At 37.7% G+C, this 20,584-nt stretch overlaps 1 protein-coding gene across 1 annotated transcript in view; it reads left to right on the forward strand.

Annotated features, from left to right (window-relative positions):
• Nucleotides 1-20,209, forward strand: part of HCFC2 (host cell factor C2) — a 30,391-nt gene extending 10,182 nt beyond the window's left edge. The window contains exons 6-16 of the mRNA XM_051961273.1: nucleotides 2,428-2,531; nucleotides 2,613-2,801; nucleotides 4,587-4,748; nucleotides 5,186-5,238; nucleotides 6,242-6,455; nucleotides 11,069-11,269; nucleotides 11,976-12,049; nucleotides 13,355-13,492; nucleotides 15,692-15,877; nucleotides 16,565-16,850; nucleotides 17,684-20,209. Coding sequence (XP_051817233.1) covers nucleotides 2,428-2,531; nucleotides 2,613-2,801; nucleotides 4,587-4,748; nucleotides 5,186-5,238; nucleotides 6,242-6,455; nucleotides 11,069-11,269; nucleotides 11,976-12,049; nucleotides 13,355-13,492; nucleotides 15,692-15,877; nucleotides 16,565-16,850; nucleotides 17,684-17,709 — 1,633 coding nt within the window. The 3' untranslated portion in view covers nucleotides 17,710-20,209. The remainder of the gene's footprint in view (nucleotides 1-2,427; nucleotides 2,532-2,612; nucleotides 2,802-4,586; nucleotides 4,749-5,185; nucleotides 5,239-6,241; nucleotides 6,456-11,068; nucleotides 11,270-11,975; nucleotides 12,050-13,354; nucleotides 13,493-15,691; nucleotides 15,878-16,564; nucleotides 16,851-17,683) is intronic.
• The last annotated feature ends 375 nt before the right edge of the window (nucleotides 20,210-20,584 follow it).

A 20,584-nucleotide genomic window follows, 5' to 3' on the forward strand; every position in this document is an offset into this window, starting at 1 on the left:
TTAGCTATAACCAAATAGATTTATTCCTTTACCAAAAATCTAAAGGACCATAGAGGGAATTAGGCTTCTTCCTATAATTTGTTTATCCCGATCTTTGATACAAGCCTGGAGTCTGGAAAACTCGAGTCCAAATCTGTCTTCAGGCATTTAATAGCAATATGATCCTGAGTAGTAATTTAATTTCTGTCTGCCTCAATTTCTTTCACTCTAAAATGGAGATATACCTAACTCCCAGGATCGTTAGGTCAAATGAGATTAAATTTGTAAAGCACTTAACAGTGCCTGACACATGGTAAGAGCTATATAAATGCATCCTTCTTTTCTTCCTTCCCTCCTTCCCTTTCTTTCTATGTACACATTCAGTTTGTGTAGAATGATTTTTTTCATGCTGAAATATGGCAGGTATGAAGATAAACAGAGCACTTTTCTTGCAGCTGAGAGATAAGGATCCGAGTCTTCTTTATCAGTCACTCTGTGACTCTGGACAAGTCATTTATATTTTCTGAGCTTTATCTTATATAAGAAATGGAAACAGTATCTGTCTTAGTTGCTTCACAAGGAGGCTAAGACTAACAAGACTTTTGTTTTTTAAAGTTCATTCATTTTTTTCCCCTTCAGTAGTATTTTATTTTTCCAAAAAACATGAAAAGATAGTTTTCAACTTTCATTTTTGTAAGATTTTGTGTCCCAAGTTTTTTCCTTTTTCTCCACCCTCCTTCATTTACTCCCTCCTCAAAACAGCAAGCAATCTAGTATAGGTTATACAAGTACAGTCATTTTAAACATATTTCCGTATTTGTGATGTTGTACAAGAAAAATTCAGACCAAAAAGGAAAAAACCAACAAAAAGAAAAAGAAAACAAAAAAGGTAAAAATATTATGCTTTGATTCACATTCAGTCTCCATAGTTCTCTTGATGCAGTTCTCATTTTCCATCCCAACTCTATTGGAATTGCCTGCAACCACTGGATTGTTGAAAAGAGCCAAGTCCATTAGAACTGATCATCGCATAATCTTGTTACTGTGTATAATGTTCTTTTGGTTCTGCTCACTTCACTCAGCATCACTTTATGTAAAATTTTCCAGACTTTTCTGAAGTCTATTCATTATTTCTTAGAGAACAATAATATTCTCACATTCATGTACCATAACTCTTTCAGCCATTCCCAAGTGGATGGGCATCCACTCAATTTTTCAATTCCTTGCCACCATAGTATTTTTGCACATGTGGGAACTTTTTCCTCTTTTTATAAATGTTTCTTTTGTAACTTAACTTTGAAAGGCGAAAGCTAATTCCCAGGCTCAGGTTCTGTGAAGCAAAATCTTGTATCTTTACTTTTCTTGCCTTTTGAGAAACACTAGGGTGATGGGGGAGGGAGAGGAGAGAGAGAAAGATGGATTTAACAATCAATCAATCAACACATTTATTAAGTACTCTATGTGCCAGGCACTATACCCTGCATAAGTATGAAGAAATGAAATAATCCCTACTGCAAAAAGCTTCTGTTCTAATGGCAGAGATGAGAACTAGATAAGTACAAATAACATAAATATGAAATGATTTATCATGCTAAGTAAATGGTAGCTATTATTAATCTATTATTAGTCAAATGTAAGATATCTACATATATGACTTGCTTTGTCTTGTACTATATATATATATTTATGTACTATAAATTTGGGGCCTCAGATCCCTACAGGCCAAATATTGCTCAGAAAATCACACATTAACATGTGTGTTATAGTTCATGTTTATTTATTTTGTCAAACATTTCCTAATTACATTTTAATCTTGTTCTGGGCTCACTCAGGAATTTTGCTAGATAGAAGGGTGAGGGGGTTGGACACATTTATAAGTATAAGCTATGCCTCCATAGACTATTTACTATAAGATACAATATTTTTGTTTGTTGTTCAGTTGTATCCAACTCTTCATGACTCCATCGAAGCTTTCTTGGCAAAGATATTGGAGTGGTTTTGCCATTTCCTTCTCCAGCTCATTTTACAGATGAGGAAACTGAGGCAAACAGGGTTAAGTGACTTGCTCAGGGTCACACAGCTAGTAAGTATCTGAGGCCGAATTTGAACTCTGGTCCTCCCGACTCCAGGCCCAACACTCTATCCACTGTGCCTAGCTGTCCTAACATATCATATGCTAACCATTAATTTCACTTTTTTTTTTTTTAAATACTCGAAAGCTATCATAAAGCAGTGGCTTCAGAATGTTTGGTTTTGGTGTCTTATTTGAAAGTTTTTAATTCTTAAAAGTTCTTCCTTGGGCACAATTGAAGCACACCTAGGTAGAACCTCCTTGTTGAATCAAGGACAGTGCAGTGAGGTCTTGCATATGTGGGATGAGAAATTCTATTTCAGTTCAGAAATGAAAGAACACATAGAAGTCCTTGGGCTGTTGTCTCTCCTTTCCAGGATGTATGTTTTTGGTGGATGGGTTCCCCAAACTACGAACAATGTCGAAGCTTCTCAGGACTCTGAATGGCGGTGCACCAGCTCATTTTCTTATCTAAATTTGGGTGAGTATTTGTCTTTGAATTAATTTTTTGACAAAGGGATTAAGAAAATTCTTGTTGAAATTATTTCGTTTTTGTTTTTAGATACAGCAGAATGGACTAGTCTAGTGTCTGATTCTCAAGAAGACAAAAAGAACTCGCGGCCGAGACCGCGAGCCGGCCACTGTGCTGTTGCCATTGGGACACGCCTGTATTTCTGGAGTGGCAGGGATGGCTACAAAAAGTCCATGAACAATCAAGTTTGCTGCAAAGACCTTTGGTACCTTGATACTGGTAGGTAAGAGCGTTCACCAGAAGTAGCTCCATGTGTCCTGATATAGCCCACTCTTTAGTCCTGCTAGTGGGGACCGCCAAACGAAATCATTCCAAGTGTGTTCAGTAACTTTTTGAAAAAGGCAAAGTCCTTAACGTGAATAGACTTAGTGTCTCAGATGAGACTTTTCCTTTTTAAACATAGAAACTAAATTTGAGTCTAACTGATTTGCTCTGGCATAAAGCATGTAATAAATTTAAAAGGAACTGAAAGCATCCCATAATGACTCTTTTCATTTGGTCTGGTTTGGCATTTAAAAAATTGGATATTAAAATAAAATGGCAAGTTTCTGGTCTCAATTCTGGTTTCTAGGTGACTCATCGCAGAGGTTACTGTTAGTTTGCATTTTAGCATTGGTCACAGGAGTCCTAAAGCCCATGGAAGGAATGTCTTTGCTGGAAACCTTGGGCTTGGCATCTAGTGTCAGAATTTTGATATTTTTTAATCTAGTGCCCAGTTCTAGGTCATGGCCACCTAAGCATGGCTCTCCTGGTTCTTTGTGATACTTCTGTATGAATACAAGGAGTCAAAGATTGGAAATCCAATCACTGATTGGGTATTGGCTCGATGATGCTTCTTAACTGTTGCTCGATTTATTTCTGAGGTTGTCCTAAACAGGGATCATTTCATTCTTCCTACTCATCCCCTCAGTGCCTACCACATATAGTAGGCACCTAAAAAAAACTTGCTGGTCCATTGTCACCTAAATTTGATTTGATTACACCTAAAGTTTCCTCTTTGTCTCCCAAACCATATTTTAAGTATCAATATTGCACTTTTCTGCTCAAAGCCAGGTGACCATTGACTTGAACCCTCCAGGGGAGCTCTGCGTTCTTGGGAGATAGAGCAAGTAGGCTATACTGTTTGACAGTGGTCAAGGACAGACTTCTCCCTCGTTCAGATGTTTGCTACATAAAATTATGTCAGAGGGGAGGTGGTGTGGTTCCAGTTGGATTGCTATTTTGGATTTACTTCATAGGTCCATGGTTTAATACATTTGTTCATTCAATCGATGATTATGCTATTATAATTGGACAAGGAGAGACTGGAGCCAGCTTGCACTGGCTCTTGAGAGCTAGTTGTTAAATTTTAAGGGTAAGGGTTTATATCTCAGACATGAATAAACACTACAAATGAAGGTTCCATTTGCTTTTCCATCAGTTGTCTAGAGTTAACAAATTATGTATAAAATATTTATATGGATTAAATGTAAAATTGTATTGTGCATTCAATTTTTTTTTTCCTCCAAAGAGCTGCATGTTAAACATTTATAGCACACCACAGATTGTAATATGTTGGCCCATGCTTAAATCCTAACAATTTGAACCTGGAGTACAGGACTCTCTGCACAGCATCATGTTTTGTGCCATCAAATGATTTAACATCTATAAAGTGTTTTATGAACCTGCAGCAAGATATAAACTCCAGCCATCGTTTCTAATATTAGAAGTTGTTAATAATGCATATTATATTAAAGAAAATGGATTTGTTATGAGGCTTGTTTTGAACTTGGGCTCACTGTTTGTCTATGTCATAAAACGTCTTTCTCTGGTCCTTTGTAGCTTGAAATATTGTGGTCCAAGAAACGAAAGAATGGTGTGATGCTCAATTTAAAGCATTTTTAATATCCTGAGACAGCAGGTAGTCTCAAACTACTTACTAATGTCTGGCCTGCTGTGCTGGCAAATCCACTTTTAAGTCACTTTCCAGTCACTCACTAGTTTAACGTTGGCATTTTTCTTTAGAGAAACCACCGGCACCATCACAAGTCCAAGTGATCAAAGCGACTACTAACTCTTTCCAAGTTAAATGGGATGAAGTTCCTACTGTGGAAGGTTATCTGCTTCAGCTGAACACAGATCTGCCATATCAAGTGGTCTCCCCAGATGCTCACACAAACTTGCAAGGTGCTGTGACGGGCCCAGACAAACTTTTCCACTTTTCCTGTTATTAGTTATTATTTTCTTATGATAGTTTTTAAACCATATTTGGCATAGTAAAAGCACAGCTTTCAGAATACCACCTGTCTTTTATGTAGAAAATATTCTGTCTCTGTGTTTTCCATTAAGTAAGCAGGAACACATAGTATGGGGTTTTCCTTCCCCTTGTTATTTTTATGCAGTTTTTGTTATATCCCATGCTGCTGGATGAAAGCTAATAGCTGTGCTGAGTATTACTCTGGAGTAGACAGGGGTAGGCATCATAAATAGACTAGCCACCCCAAAGAGCTTTTTAATGGGTTTCTGATCATTGACCATTGTTTTTCTTCTACTTTTCCTCCTGAGTGATTATTTCACTGATATCATGACTTCTGCCATTTATCCCTGGATTTTCTTTCTTGCAGGAGTCCAAGCAGATTTTTCCAGACAAGCCAGTAATAACACTCTACCCCACAATGTAAGTACAATTTGTAGACTCTTAACTTCAGTTAAGCCAGAGGGTGACATTCTTGGTGACTTGATTTTTTGTTCAGATGAGCTGAGTCATCAACCTTTTTTCTCATTCCCCTAATGTCAAAAACTGAATCGGTAATAATTCAAATGCACAAAATCCAAATTACACAAAAGTAATTTTAAGATGCACAAAAGCTAAACACTTTAATTACCTATAGTGCACATTATATTTTTAGTTCTTTTTATAGGTTAGATTATATATATATATTGTGTTTCGTGGAAGAGTTATGGTTAACACCATACACACCATGAGAGTGTGTATTAAAAACAAACAAACAAACAGCCTAGCACTGGGGACTAGACATCTTTGGAAATGAGTAAATAATAGTTGGGTTGGGGAAGAGGGAACTTTTCTGCTTTGCAGAAAATAAGGTCTTATTGGGGGAAGTGAGGTCTCATCACCTTATGGAGATATGGCTAGCTCACCCATCTAGAACTAGGGTCTTTTCCCCTGCCCCTTCCAGCTTCTACTTCCCCAATTCTCCCTCATTTTCAACCAGAGTAGAACCTGAAAGCAATAGGATGAGATCCATACAGCTGTGCAAAGGCCACTCACCTGAAGCCTCTTTGCTATTTGTGATGGTCACTGTTCCAATAATTGGCTTTATAGCTTATAATCAATTGGACGAGGACATTATCCACAGTACTTTGACCCCAAACCCTGCTGGTTTTAGAAGCCTGGGATTCTAGTGAGAAGCGAAGTCTGGGAGGTCCAAGCCGTTCCTTATCAAGCATTTATTTAGTGTGTTCCCCCCCAGGCTGAGCCTTGAGATAAGCACCAAAAACACAAATACAAAAAGCACAAGGAAGAAATAGCAACAACATCAAAAAAAGTTCAGATTATTTAAATTTTTAACTTAAAACACACACTACAGGAGGGGTGACTAATTTTTGTTTTTACTTTGAAAAAATGGCACAGATTTGAGTTCTCTTCTTCTTCTTTGTAGATGCCAGTTTCTCTCTTATCTCAAGAATTGCTAAAGCTAGAAGACACGGGAAATAGCACAGAGTCTGACCATAAAGTCAGAAAAGGAATTGCGGTAAAAAGTCAATCAGATCATAAGGAATTTGAGCGCAATGCCCCTTCGATCCCACCCTTTGCACTAGCAACTCGCATGGCAGATGGCAGCTGTTCAGTGGATATGCGCAAGAAAAATGAAGGTACAGATGCCAACCTTTCAGTTGAATGATTAATACCCTCATGGTGCTGGCTGAAAACAACATGGGCTTTTGGAAATACATATGGTCCAATAGACAGTGCTAGTTGCAGATCACTTCTTAATAAGCGATAACGTGCAAAACGCAGGTTATCAATTGTCACTCTTAAGGTAGTTTTGTTGCGTTTGGGTGGTGTGTGTGTGTCTGTTTTAGCATTTATTAAGCATCTACTATGTGTCAGACACTGCAGTCAGTACTAGACCTTACAACAGGGAGACGACATGCAAACAAATATATACAAAGCAAGCTCTGTAAGAAGAGATAGAAAACAATTAACAGGGAAAGCACTGGAATGAAGAGAGGTTCAGCAGGAAGTGGAAAAAGAGGAAGGAGCACATTCCAGGCAGGGGGGATGACAGAGAGAATGTGGGGGTGGGGAGTGGGTGAGAGGTGGAAAATCTCATTCATGGAATAGCCTGGAGGCTCAAATGTGTTAGGCGTCAAAAGTCTGAAAAGGTAAGGAGCTGAGATGTGTGTCAGTCTGTAAGCATTTATTTATTATGTCCCTGTTGTTTGTCGGGCACTTGGCTAAGCCCTGGGGGTACAAAGAATAGAGGGAGACAGTTTTTACCCTTGAGGAATTTACACAATAAGGTGTGTGTAGAGATAGTTTGAGGGCATTATGGGAAAGTAACTATATCAAATGCAAATTTAAGGAATTAAAGGAGGTACATCTTCTTACTGCTTATTGATGAAAACCTTGCAATTTGGTGTGGAGTGGATTTTGTTACTGCCTTACTTTGGTGCTCATTGTGTCATTATCTTCACTGCACTTGGTTCTGAAATTCAATAATGAAACAGGTTTCACTGTAATATTTTGGGTCGGTCATGAGATTGGATCACTCATGTTATAGGAGCTATCCACTGAAAGTTTTGGATATGTAAGGGGTTCAGTCCAGACACAGGAGGCTTAAAAATAGCCTTCTCAATATATACTTGGCTACTGCAAGCCTTCAAAAGGGTTATAAATGCTTTTCGTATCAAACATTATAGATACCATTTTTGTTAGAACTTTTAAAAACATTTTAATTTTATTTTGTCCAGTTACCAAAATCTGTTTTCTCTCCCTCCCGATTCTCTTCCATGAAAAGTAATGAAAAAGGGGCAGTGGATAGAATACTGGCCCTGAAATTAGGAATACTTGAATTCAAATTCGACTTCAGACACTTAATACTTATTGACTGTGTGACCCTGGACAAGTCACTTAACCCCAATGGAGAGGGAGGGAAAGAGGGAAAGTAATGAAAAACAAAACCTTATAACAAATATTCATAGTCAAGCAAAAAAAAAAAATTCCTTATTGACCATGTCCAAAAAATATAACTTTTAAAAAGAAACATAAAGTGAATATTTGTGCACATATATTAGTATAGCCATAATATTTCTGATCATAAAGGAACAGATTTGTCAAATTCTTTAAAAATGATTTTACACACACATGTACACGTGTAGGAGATTGGTACTCAGGTGAATATTTTCATTTTCCTTTGTGAATTTATTCTCTACAAATACCAGAGGAAATGGCTTCTCTCAGAAGGGAATGTAACTCTATAGTAGATTGTATCAGAAAGGACATAACAAAATACATAGAGTTAGTTCCCTAACCTGGTATTAACTTGAGGCGAGTAGGTTCGCATGTCGCCACTTTTTGAAAGTCCTACTTGGTAGATGACAATGCTGTTGTAAAGGGTAACATGTACCTTTTACCTCTTTGAAAGTCCCATTCCAATGTGTCAGCAGGCTTGCAGGGGATCCTGGGGTTCTAAAACACTGGCAGTGAGAAATGAATTCTGGGAAGTCCAAGCAGTTCCTTATCAAGCATTTATTTGGGCCTTTCCCCCCACCCCCAGAGCCTAAGCTTTGTGATAAGCACCCAAAATACAAATTCAGAAAGCACAAGGAAGAGTTATATGTCTCTAGAGACACACAAGGTGATGATCTGCCAAGGGGATGTAGGTACTAGCAGCTAGGGTCTGGGGAAGAGGCCTCTGCAGGAAGGGATGCTGGAGATGAATGTGGAGAGAAAAGAGGTTCCAAGAGCTTGAGAGGGAGAGGAAGAAGATACAGGGTATGGGAGGAACAGTCACTGAGGCTTGGAGATGGAACAACTAGGAAACCAGCAGGGCTGGCGCCTCGACCACGTGGAGGGATAGGAAGAGCCAGACTTTGGAGAGCCTCCATGCTGAGAAGGGCTTTTCTATCTGATCCCAGGGAGACGGGAACTAGCGAGTGTAGCGAGCAGGGAGTCGCTGTACTTCAGGGAAGTGACTTTGGCAGCCATGTGGGTGGCCAGGGGTCCTGTTAGGAAGCTCTTAAAACAGCCCAGGCCAGAAACAAAGACCTGAATTAAGGGAATGGTCGTGCAGAAGAGACAAATACACCAAATTGTGATGGTAAAAACGTTGTTGGATGACAAAGTGAGTATGGGGTGAGTGAGCTAGAAGAATGGTGGTGTCCTCAGTGGGCAGGGAAAGTATCATGTGCTTGGGGTGTACCGAGTTGGAGATGCCTCCTGGAGGCCTAGTTGGCCCACAGGTGATGTGAGCTCAGAGCTCAGGCGAGCTCTTGAGGATCTCCAGAATTGTAGTTTTAGAACAGGATTTCCTCTGGGTCACACAGCTACCAAATACCTGGGGCAGGATGTAAGCTCAAGGTCCAGCCCCAACTCCAGCCCTCTCTCTGCTAGCCCCAGCTGCCTCTGGGAGCTGGAGCGGTCACCAAGTAAACCTCAAAAGGGACAGAGCTCAGTGAGGGGAGAGTGATCCAGAGGAAGGGGTCCAGCAGAGAAGAGAAGTGGTCAAGGAGAGAGAGAAGGGTATGAGAGCCATGGCAAGAAAACTCCAGAGAGATTGTGGGCCCCAGGGTCAAACTCAGCCATGAGGAATGAGGGCACTGGGGCTAGAGTTGGGAAGACCATACCTTTTTCCCTTCCTGCTAAGGACACCATCACTCTTCCAGCTCACTCCTCCCATGTGCAGTTTGTTGTCTGACCTTGTTTTTATCTTCACAACATGATGATGTACTTGTCTTTTCTGCTCAACCACCCCCTTACTGCAGATCTTCATCTCGGGCCTGGGCTATGGTGAGAGCTTCTTAACTGGTGCTTCTTAATAACCTGGTTGTGTGATCCTGTTTGCCTTGGTTTCCTCTTCTGTAAAATAGGGACAACAGGGTTGTTGTGAGGGACAAATGAGATAATAATTGTCATAGGGCCTGGCACACAGTAGGTATTATATAAGTGTTAACTAGTATTATTAGAGGTGGAAATCAAGAGATTCTTCATGTTTGGACCCATTGAGAGACCTCCATTATTTCAAAACTGCCCTAGCCAAATTCAGTGGGTTCAGTTTCCAGAATGTTGGCCACCACGTGGCTTATTTCAACCACAGGAATCCAAAAGGGCTCATGTGCAGGTAGAAGTGCCCACAAAAATGAAAATCACAGCTCTTTTGAAGTATCTTTAAGTTTAACCCGTGCTGTACTTCAATCTGTATAATGAATATTTTGCAGTTTTCCCAGATTCTGGAATCTATTATGTTCCATCTCTAATACAGACAAAACTCAGTGGCTCTCAAAAAAACGATCCATCTGGTTTTCATATTCTGTGAGCCACACCCTGCCCAGAAAACTCGCGGTTTCTTTTAGAATGTTGTGCCAAACACGGCTTTTACGTTTGTCTCAAGAGACCCTGCTTTTTCTAAACACTATTAATTTTAGATGAATCTTTCAAAATATGTATTTGTCGGGGAGGAGAGTTGATGGTTTGGGATAGGAATGCCCACTCCCACCCCCAGAAAGGGACGAAAATAAAGGTCAGTGAAACATTAACACGTGAAAAACATTGAAACAGAAAAAGATGCAGAACAGAAAACCCCAGAAGGGCATAAAACCAAAGAGGGTGGTTATGTTACTATCATGTTAAAGTTAATACAAGCTTAAAAAATTAATAAACACTTAAAATTCTATGGAATAGGAATTTTTTTCTGTTTTTATTTCTGGATGTCAAGCTCATTATAAAATATTGTTTTTAATATTTCTTATTTTGATAACATTTTATTTTTCCAAATAAATGCAAAGTTAGTTAGCTTTCAACGTTCACCATTGTGAAACTTTGTGTTCCAAATTTTTCTCTCTCTTTTCCCCTTCCTCCTTCCCCAAGAGAGGAAGCAATCTGATATAGGTTAAACACGTACAGTTCTTCTTAGCCTATTTCCACATTTGTCATGCTGTACCAAAAGAAAAAAAAAATCAGATCAAAAGGGGAAAAAAAAAAACACAAGGTGGAAACAGTAAAAGCAAGCAATAAAAAAGATAAAAATATCATGCTTTGATTCATATTCAGTCTCCATAGTTCTCTCTCTGGATGTGGATGGTACCTTCTATCTCAAGTATATTGCAATCGCTTTGAATCACTTCATATAAAAAATATTTTAAAACCTCAAACGAAGTAATAGTCATTTGGCCCAGGACCTTGCTGAATCCATCATGGGCCTGAAATTCTCTGCTGGTTAATTTTTTTTTTTTAAGTTTATTTTTTTCCCCCTTTTTAACTACAGGTGCTCAAACCTCAAAAAATGTGAGTGAGTCATATGGTCTGGATTTAAGGACAATACATCCTGAAGCTGCTGTATCCAGTGCCATTTCTGGTACACATACCACGGTACCCCAGCGGATCATTAAAACGGAGTCAACCAATACAAATGGGGCAGTTGTTAAAGATGAGACATCACTCGCGGCATTCAGTGGAAAATCAGAAGGTTTGAGAGATTTCATGGGCTATATTTTGAATCTATCAAACTCATCTTGGAGTGAATCAAACAGAAAGCACTGTAGTTAATACCCAGTAGTTATGACCTGTGCTACTCTAGCTCCCCATTTATTTAAAATCATGTATGTGGGGGAGGGGGACATTTACCTATGTCTATACATGCACACATGCTGCTTATCCTTCCCCCAAAATATTTCATTTTGGACCACAAATTAATAGTTTTCCCAGCTTAACCGATTTCTAATTTTCCATATTTTCTTTTAACTTTAAATAGAATTACTTTCTTAGGAATCAATTTTAGTCAAATTGCATAGATATCATTTGGTTATTAGAATTTCTCTCCCTGATAACACAATGTGCTATGCATGTTATAATTACTATTATTATTGCTATACACATTATGTTAATATACTTACTGTATAGCTAGATATAGTCATGTGCCAATCGACATTGTTGTATGATAATATCACTAACAATTTTTAATGGGGATTGAAATGTATCAATTCCATCTAATTCATATAAACTTAGTGAGAATTTAGCTTCTCTGAAGTTTCTCCTGTAATGGTTAATGTTAGCCATTTTTGAAGGAATCATTTGGCATGAGGTAGGAGAGTGTTTGGAAGTGATATTTGAGAGACTTATGCCTTTTAAAAAATAAGATATCATGTAAGTCTCATCTGAAAATCTCTTTTTAGCCAACGAAACATTTGTACAGCCGGCAACCAAAGGCAGCTCTGCCGAAACCCAGGACTCTGCGGTTCCGTTATCAGTAAGTGTTTGGCCTCTTGGGGCTTTGGGACACTAGGTGTCTGTGAAGATCTCTTCTCCAGATGTTGAGCATGTTTTGAACTGACAGTATTTTCTACTTTTTCTGTTAGTGGCCACTTGCGTTAATTTTAGACATGACTAAAAGAATAACCAAATATGTAAAGTAGAAGGGCTTGTGAGAAAAACAGTTAGTCAGCTACTAAATGCAAGTCCTCCAGGCCTAGTGCTTTTTCCCATTGTGCCACCTAGAGGCGTGAAATAGAGAAGTTCTGCTTTCAAGGAGCTCATGTTGAAGTCACAGAAGTATGTGTTATACACATGTAGGTGTGTAAATGCATGGTCATTTGTAGGGTAGTTACTGAAAACTGCGGCAGGGGAAGGGGAGGAAGAAAGTCTTCTTTTAGAAGGGAGATGATGGCCTTCAGAATAACGTCTCTCTATTATATATTTAAGAGTAAAGGAATAAAAGTATTCGGTTGGATTTTGACCATATAAACAGTCACATCTTATTTATTATGGAGCTGGCTTATGTACTGGCAGAAATTCAAGGAGTAGATGTTACAATTCCATTCCTCACCAGAGGAGGCTTTAAAGTAGGAGGGCTTTTGTTTTTTGTTTTGTTTGTTTGGTTTTTAGCAGGAAAATATTCAGTTACTGGAGTTTGCTATATGCAGTTCACTTGCATGGTAGACTACTTTCAAAATGTGTTTTGGTTTTGACCCCACTACTAGGTTTTGCAGGTATTTATTTCAAGCCCAGAGATAACTGTCTATAGTTTGCCCCCAAGCCTAGAAATAAACTAGTTCAGAATGATGAACTCCTAATTTGTTGTTCTTGGAGCCAACTGTGACATCAAACAGATTACTCCTGTTGTGGTGGTTAATTTAAAGCTGTAGATGCCCAAATGGGTAGCGAGATGACACAGTGGCTAGAATACCAGGTCTAGAGGTTAAATCCAGCCTCAGCCATTTATTAACTGTGTGACCCTGGGCAAGTCACTTAACCCTGTTTGCCCCCGTTCCTCATCTCGTCAAATGAGCTGGAGAAGAAAACGGCAAACTACTGAGCTGACAGAAACGACTCTAAAAGCATGTGCATTCCCATTCATTGGTAACTCAAAAGCTGCCTGGCTGAATGCAAAGCCTCCCACCTCCTAGGTTTTGAATGAGCATTGCTGGATCATTGTTAAGCTAACAAAAAGACTGTTGTGACCCGTTCTTATGGCACTGTTTCCTTATGTCGCTGCATGAATTTATTAGATCTGTTTTTTGGCAAAGCTATATAATGCTTCTTTCTCTAACACCAGAGAGATACTACTTCAAAGCCAATGACCCTAGAAAGAAAAGGAGAACGACAGTGGTGTGATGTGGGGATCTTCAAAAGTAACACCGCTTTGGTCAACCAGTTCTACTTGCTGCCAAAAGGAAAGCAGAATATTTCTAAGGTAGCCATTGATGCATTTTTCCTGTTTGTATGAATGTATATATGTGGTATACATACGCCCAAATTACTTAAATGCAACCCACATTTAAAAAACATACCCATTATACAAATGGCACTGTGCTAGCTATTGGAATGTTTAAGGCTATACAGTTTTACTTCTGAAACCTTAAAGCAAATGATAATCATTAGTTCAAGTATCCTGATCCAATGAATATTAGTATGACTATTGGTGATTATTGGAGTGTCTTGTATTTTCTTCCTAAGTCATTTAAAAAGCAAGTGCTAGCTAATGAATCCTATACATTTTTTAAAAGGAAAATCATTGGACTTATCCTTTGAGATTTGTACAGTAACATAATCCATATTTATATAACATTTTCTAGCTTACAAACAACTGGCTTAATATCTACTTCAACAGGCAGATGATTGTAGTTAGAGATTTGGGAAATTTTCTCAAGATATCCTTCCCTAACTTACTTGGCCAAATCAAATAATCGTCTATAGATCAACATTTTTCCAAATTAACTTATAGAAAGAACTGAGAGTTCTGTAAAACGTTTATGGCACTCATAAATGTGGGCCTCGGGATATGAAATATATGTAGGATAAAGATGGGTCAGGGGAATGTCAGAATAAAACATAGAAATGTGTGAAGTATATTTTAAAAACTTAAATTATGCTTAATTTTTATATTTCCTCCCTTAAGTATTGGATATGAAACTATCACTAGCATAAAACACACTCTTATTTAAAATTCTCATTGTACAAACTATTCCATGGGATGCCAATTTTGAAATACTGATAAATATTTCAATTCCCTACTTTTTCAAATAATGATAATTTAAATCCTTTTAAATCCCATTATAATATGGAGGGAATTATGGGCTCCTGAAAACAATGTAAGTTCTGGTAAGCTTTGATAGTTCCTACAAATGTAGAAAGACCTGGAACAGGTCCTTCTACTCTATGAACATAATCTCTTAAGTTTCAAGAGCATCCTCAATGAAAAGTCACTGAGGTAATGAATTTTTGTCAGCCACAAGAAATTAGGAAGACTATCAAGACACAAAGGTTCAAGTCTGTTGGAATAGATAATCACAATGAAGAAACCATGAATCCTTAACTTACTAAATATAATATGAAATATACATGACCTTAAATATATATATATTTTTGTATACAATTAAAAACTTACTTAATATATGTTTTGAATATAATTTAAAAACTTACTATGCGGGAGATATTAGGTAGAAGCAATCTCGATAAACAAAAATGTAGAAACAGTGCCAAAATTTGTTGTTGCTAAGTGTTAAAAATGTAACATTGATATTGTAAGCACAGGAGTTGTGCTTAGGGTAAAATCCATTTTGCTTTTGAAAAATTCAAATATGTACATGTTTTTTCAGATATGGGATTTCTTTGATACAGGAAAACTCTTGGTAAGAAAAATCTCTCTGCCAATGCCGATCTGCAAGTGGTTTATAACTTTTGTAGTTTTAGAATTGTTTAGGGCACTGAGATTAAGTGACTTGCTTACTCATGTGTGTCCTGAGGCAGGCTTGGACTCAAATGAACCCCTAAACCACTTCTCTATCCACTATAGCATGAAGCTATTACAAGAAATAGTTCCAAAGCTCTGAACCACTTTGATGGAGAAACTATTCCCATTTTGTGGTTTTTAAAATGTTGGCTGTGGTGCTCATATTCTGCTTGTCTTTTTTTTTTTTCCCTTTTTAAAACAAGTTTGAATTGGATAATAATTCAGTGGTATCCTGCCAGATAAGCTCTCTGTATGTGGTTGGATCTCATTCAAATAAAGAAAATTTTCTCATAAATCAAATTTAATGCTCTCTTATAGCCACTGAGATTTTCCCCAGGAACTCATTCATATCTCACAGTATCACAGGTAACGCAAATACCTGCTTAGTCTGCAGATCTATCCTTAGGCAACAATTGTAAAGTATTTTATTACTGCATTTCTGTATCATTCTTTATTAGTCATTATGTCTTTTGGCAAAGACTTTTTCTTGACAGACTATAATTAACACCGAGTCTCAGGATGAGTAATGAGTGATGGATATGAAGTGTTTCTCTCCCTTTGATGTTTTAAAATGTAATCGCTTAATTGGAAAAGTTATAGCACATTGTAAAAAGATTCTTCCCCCACCCCTCAAACTTATGCTTGTATTTACATTTTTAGGTAGGAAATACAGATGCCCCGGACTACAGTTTACTTAAACAACAAGATCTTGTTCCAGGCACAGTGTACAGATTCAGGATTGCTGCCATCAATGGCTGTGGGATAGGCCCTTTCAGCAAAATAAGTGAATTCAAAACATGTATTCCTGGTTTTCCTGGAGCTCCTTGTGCTGTCAGAATCTCAAAGGTAAGCAAGTAGCTGGAGACTTAAGTGTGGACAGAGCTGCAGATATTTTAATGCATAGCATTAAAGTAGGATTATGGATAGCTTTTCAAATGAAATAGTAATTTATGGAAGGGTAGCTTCTGAAAGAGTGTATAATATTTGATTGATTACTTAGAGAAATATGTGGGGCAAAATTATAGAAAACTTAGGGCTCAGATGGCAGAAAGGTCAGGAAATCTAATTTTTCTTTTAGTATAATCATCTTTGAGTTTGAGAACCAAAATTTCAAGACAGGTATTAGATTGAATTTAAGATAATAATCCTCCTGAGATCAGGAAATCTAGTTTTTCTTTTAGTATAATCATCTTGAGTTTGAGAACCAAAATTTCAAGACAGATATTAGATTGAATTTAAGTTCATTATCTTTCTGAGATTTTCTCTATAGTGAAGTGATGGTGAAAGGGAAGAAAATGCCATCTTGTGGATTTCCAGGGCATGGCCACTAGTTACCAAGTTGTATGTAACAAAATAAAACTCAATGCATTGTAGATCTAATTATGGCTGGTTTATGAAAAGTATAACTTAAAATTTTCCCCACTAACTAAAAAAAAGTAGTAATCTGCATTTTGAATAGCGTGCTTCTAAACAGCAAGCCATGCTTATTCAGGGGCTGGAAAACCCAAATTGTTCTCTTTTTTTTCCTTCAAGAATGTTGACTGTATCCATCTTTCCTGGGAACCTCCAGCTTCACCTTCTGGAAATATTTTGGAATATTCAGCCTATTTGGCTATTCGTACAGCACAGGTGCCAGATAATCCAAGTCAGCCCATGTTCATGAGGATTTACTGCGGCCTGAAAACTTCCTGCATAGTGACTGCAGGGCAGCTCGCCAATGCGCATGTCGATTACACTTCTAGGCCCGCCATTGTGTTCAGAATATCAGCCAAGAACGAAAAGGGGTATGGACCAGCTACCCAGGTTCGGTGGCTTCAAGGTAATGATGGTTCTTAAACGTTATTTCTTTGCTTGAAAACTGTTCCTTAGTAATTCAGTTGTGATAATCAGTCTATATTTGGAATTCTCTATTCATTTTTCTAATAGACTTCGTTGAAACTCAGTGTTTGAGAAATATATAATTAATTCTAGATTCTGATAAAGGCAGAAAAGAAGCCAAGATGTCCTCTGAAAAACCATCATGGGTTCATCCCTGAGGGTCAAACTTTCTTTGAAAAGCTTGCTTTTGAGTGGGAAAAAAATTCCCTCTTTTATCTCAAGAATTATTAATTGGCTATTCTACCCCTCTCTCCCAAGAATGGAAAAAGGGTTTCCTCAACTTCACTGAAGGTGAGCAGTGCTCTCTAAAAGTTGTCTTTGGTTGAAATGTGTAATGCAGATTTATTAGTGTCCTTTTGTTCCTTTTTTGACTTAAAAAGATAGGAAATATCGGAATCCTTGATTTCCCAACTAAGCGTTCATTTAACAATTTGGTCAATTATTAGATGAGTGGGAGAATGAATTCCTTGTTATTTCTTCATCCTACCTAGCATTGGCAAAGATATTCTCTTCTTGAGAATGCAGGATTCAGGAGTCTAGAACTTTGGGTCTGAATCCCATTTCTGCTATTTAAATTGGTCAGATTATCTGACCTTGAACATTTCCCTTCTCTGGATATCAGCCCACTCTTCTTGTGCAAGAAAGGAGGGAATGATGTCTCTCTGAAGAGTTTCACTTCTCTCTTCACTACTTGAATGTTACTCATACATTTGAAACCATCTTCTATAAGCCAGCACTGAAGTATGTGTATGTATGTTTGTTATTCTTTTGCAGAAAGGAAGGAGTCAAGTTCCAAGTAGAAGAAGCACCTTAACAGGAAAGACATTTTGACAAAGTATTTTACACATTTGTAAGATTTTGTAAATGTCCTAAATGTTTTATTTTTGCATTGTTTTTTAACCTTGAAATTGTACACACTTTTTTTACATCTTAAATCTAAGCATTGGACAGCCTTACTCAGGTGTGATTCCATCCTTCGGTAGGGAGATGTTATGAATTGACTCCAGGGCGCTTGTCTATAATCGTTGGTAGTGATTTCATAGAGTCCCTTCCCGTTCCCATCGGAAATCAACACTGAGCAATAATCACGTACGGATATCCAGAACGAAGAACTGCACAAGACTGTTTGAGTTCTTTTTTATACCATATAGGGTGAGTAGGGTATGTCTTAACTTAATGCACAATATCCGTTGGAAAGATTGAATGAATTGATGTATGTATGTTCCAACAACTAATTTAAGATGTATAGAATATTTTAATATATAACTTTTGTAAAGAATTGGGAATTTTATACTACAGTATTTGTAATGAATGTGTCTTACCAAGGTTTTCCTGAAGAAATATGCAAAATCTTAGACTCTTAAACCAAGAGACTCTAAACTCTAAAGGCAAAATACATGCACTACTCTTGTGTTAGGTTACCTTGGCCTTTTTTTTTTTTTTTTTTTTTTTTTTTTGGTAGGTGAGATGTATGAATTTTTAGATATGTATCTTAAAAACAATGTTTACAATGAGCTTCTCTGGTTTGCCAGCTCTGCCTCTCCTGGAGAGAGCTGCAGCCACATTTATTTAACCTGTATGCATTGCTTTGGGCATACGCTTGCTTTTTGCACTGGTAGAATTTTAACTTACCTCATTATTATGTTCGTATTCATTTTTGTATGGCTTTCGTAACGTGTCTGAAATACTTAGACTAAATAAATATTTAACCAAAGTTTGAAATAAATGGTAAGCAATTTTGCACATATAAAATGCCAAGGGATCCTGTATGTGTGTTTTTGTGGCTTTTTTTTTTTTTTTAATTTTTTAAGTCGGGGGATTGGTTATGAAGCTGTAAGCAAGTGTTTTTCAGGCATGGCTAGCTTTAATGGCTTACTTGCATAATTTCAATAATCCTCAGTTAATACCAACTGTTTAAAAAAAAATTACCCTTTTAGCCTGCATAATTAGCTGTTAGGATAGTATTCTCACTGACAGGAATAAATTGATCTTTAGCTTAGAATATTTGTTTGACAGGTATATGTATTTAGTAGTTAGCTTCTCTGTTCTAGTCCTAGTGGTGAATTTGCACCTCGATTCTAAAAAGGGGACTTGAAGATTGGAGAGTGAGAGGCAGGCCTTCTATGCCAAGAGCACAATGAGTAGAATAAGCCTTTTAGATGAAAAAAAAAATCGAGATACTCATACATTCTCTATGATGACCTCAGAGGCGCTATTCTGGTGATGTGATAACTGAGGTGGGGAAACTTCCAGCTTTACCAATTTTTTAATGACTGATCTTGGGGCTCTGTTGGTAAGCAATGAAGAGAGGGGCAGAACAGTGGAAAGAGCCCTAGGCCTAGAGTCAGGAAGACCAGGATTTAAATTCAGCCTCAGACACTTACTAGCTGGGTGACTCTGGGCAAGTCATTTAATCTCTATATGCCTCAGTTTCCTCAACTGTAAAATGAGGATAACAACAGCCCTACCTCCCAGTATTATTGTGAGGATCAGATGAGATATTTGTAAAAGAGCTTAGCACAGGGTCTGGCGCAAAGCAGGTGCTATGTACACATTTATCCTCTTCCTCCTAAGCACCTGTGGCTTCTCTCCAGTGGAACAGTTGTTTTCAGAATCCCCACGTGCTCCTTGTGTGGTAACTTGTAGGCAGAATGTTCTATAACCATATCTGCAGTGACTTCAGTGGCTTCTTTTCCCCTTCTTCCTAGCTCTGTAAGCAGATTTAGATTTGAAGAGCAATGTTCCCATCTTTTTACTCTGTAATCTTGGCCTGCTGGATTAGGTAGTGATCTCCTGGTGCTACATGCTCTCAAAGCGTGCTTTCAGAATACTGTTATCTTCATGTTTAGTACAATTAATTTTATTGGTAGTTGTGAAGGGGGCAAATAGAAACTATTTCCGTTTTTAAAAAACATAATCCTATCTGCATGTAGGGAAGCCTCCATTATTCACTCATTAAACCCACCTGGAAGAAGGGGAAAATAGAAATGTGTTGGATTTTTTTTTTCCAGGTATTGTTAAGACTCTTCTCATTAAGTCATAGGCTCTACATTGACAAGGTTAATTTTAATCATCGCAGAATTTTTAAATTAAAAATTATGCCATTAGAAATTATCTCATTGTTGCTATTGAGAATAGCTCATGCTTCAGTCGTAAACAGTTTTATTTTAATAGTCTCAATCTGTAACTTAATTGACTAGTGGAATTTCCAAGACTATTTTAGGCCATTCCCATGTAATGTGTACTCATTGATTTGTAAAATAAAGCACTTTTTTAAACTATTAAATATTTTTAAACAAACAGTTGCAATCATTATTTTTTTAAAACATGTGCAATAAAACAAGATTCTTCCACCTTTCCTCAGGTGATCATCCAATTCCGCTTGAAGACCTCCCCAACTCTATGACCTTAAAGCAATTCTAATCCATTTTCCCTTTGTGACAGGCATTCATATACTAGAAGGAGCATGATTGATCTCAGTCTCCCCAGTAAAACTTATGGTATGACCCTCTCTATTCTACTTGTCTTCTCATAGATGCTAGCCTTCTTAAAATATGGTACTCAGAACCAACCCCACTATTTCAGATGCAATAAGACTATCAGGGAGTATAAGAACCACCATCATTTTCTTCTGCTTCTCTCTACGCAGCCTCATTTTCTTTGAGAGCTTCTGGG

This window comes from Antechinus flavipes, chromosome 5 (genome assembly GCF_016432865.1).
Source record: "Antechinus flavipes isolate AdamAnt ecotype Samford, QLD, Australia chromosome 5, AdamAnt_v2, whole genome shotgun sequence".
NCBI lineage: Eukaryota > Metazoa > Chordata > Mammalia > Dasyuromorphia > Dasyuridae > Antechinus > Antechinus flavipes.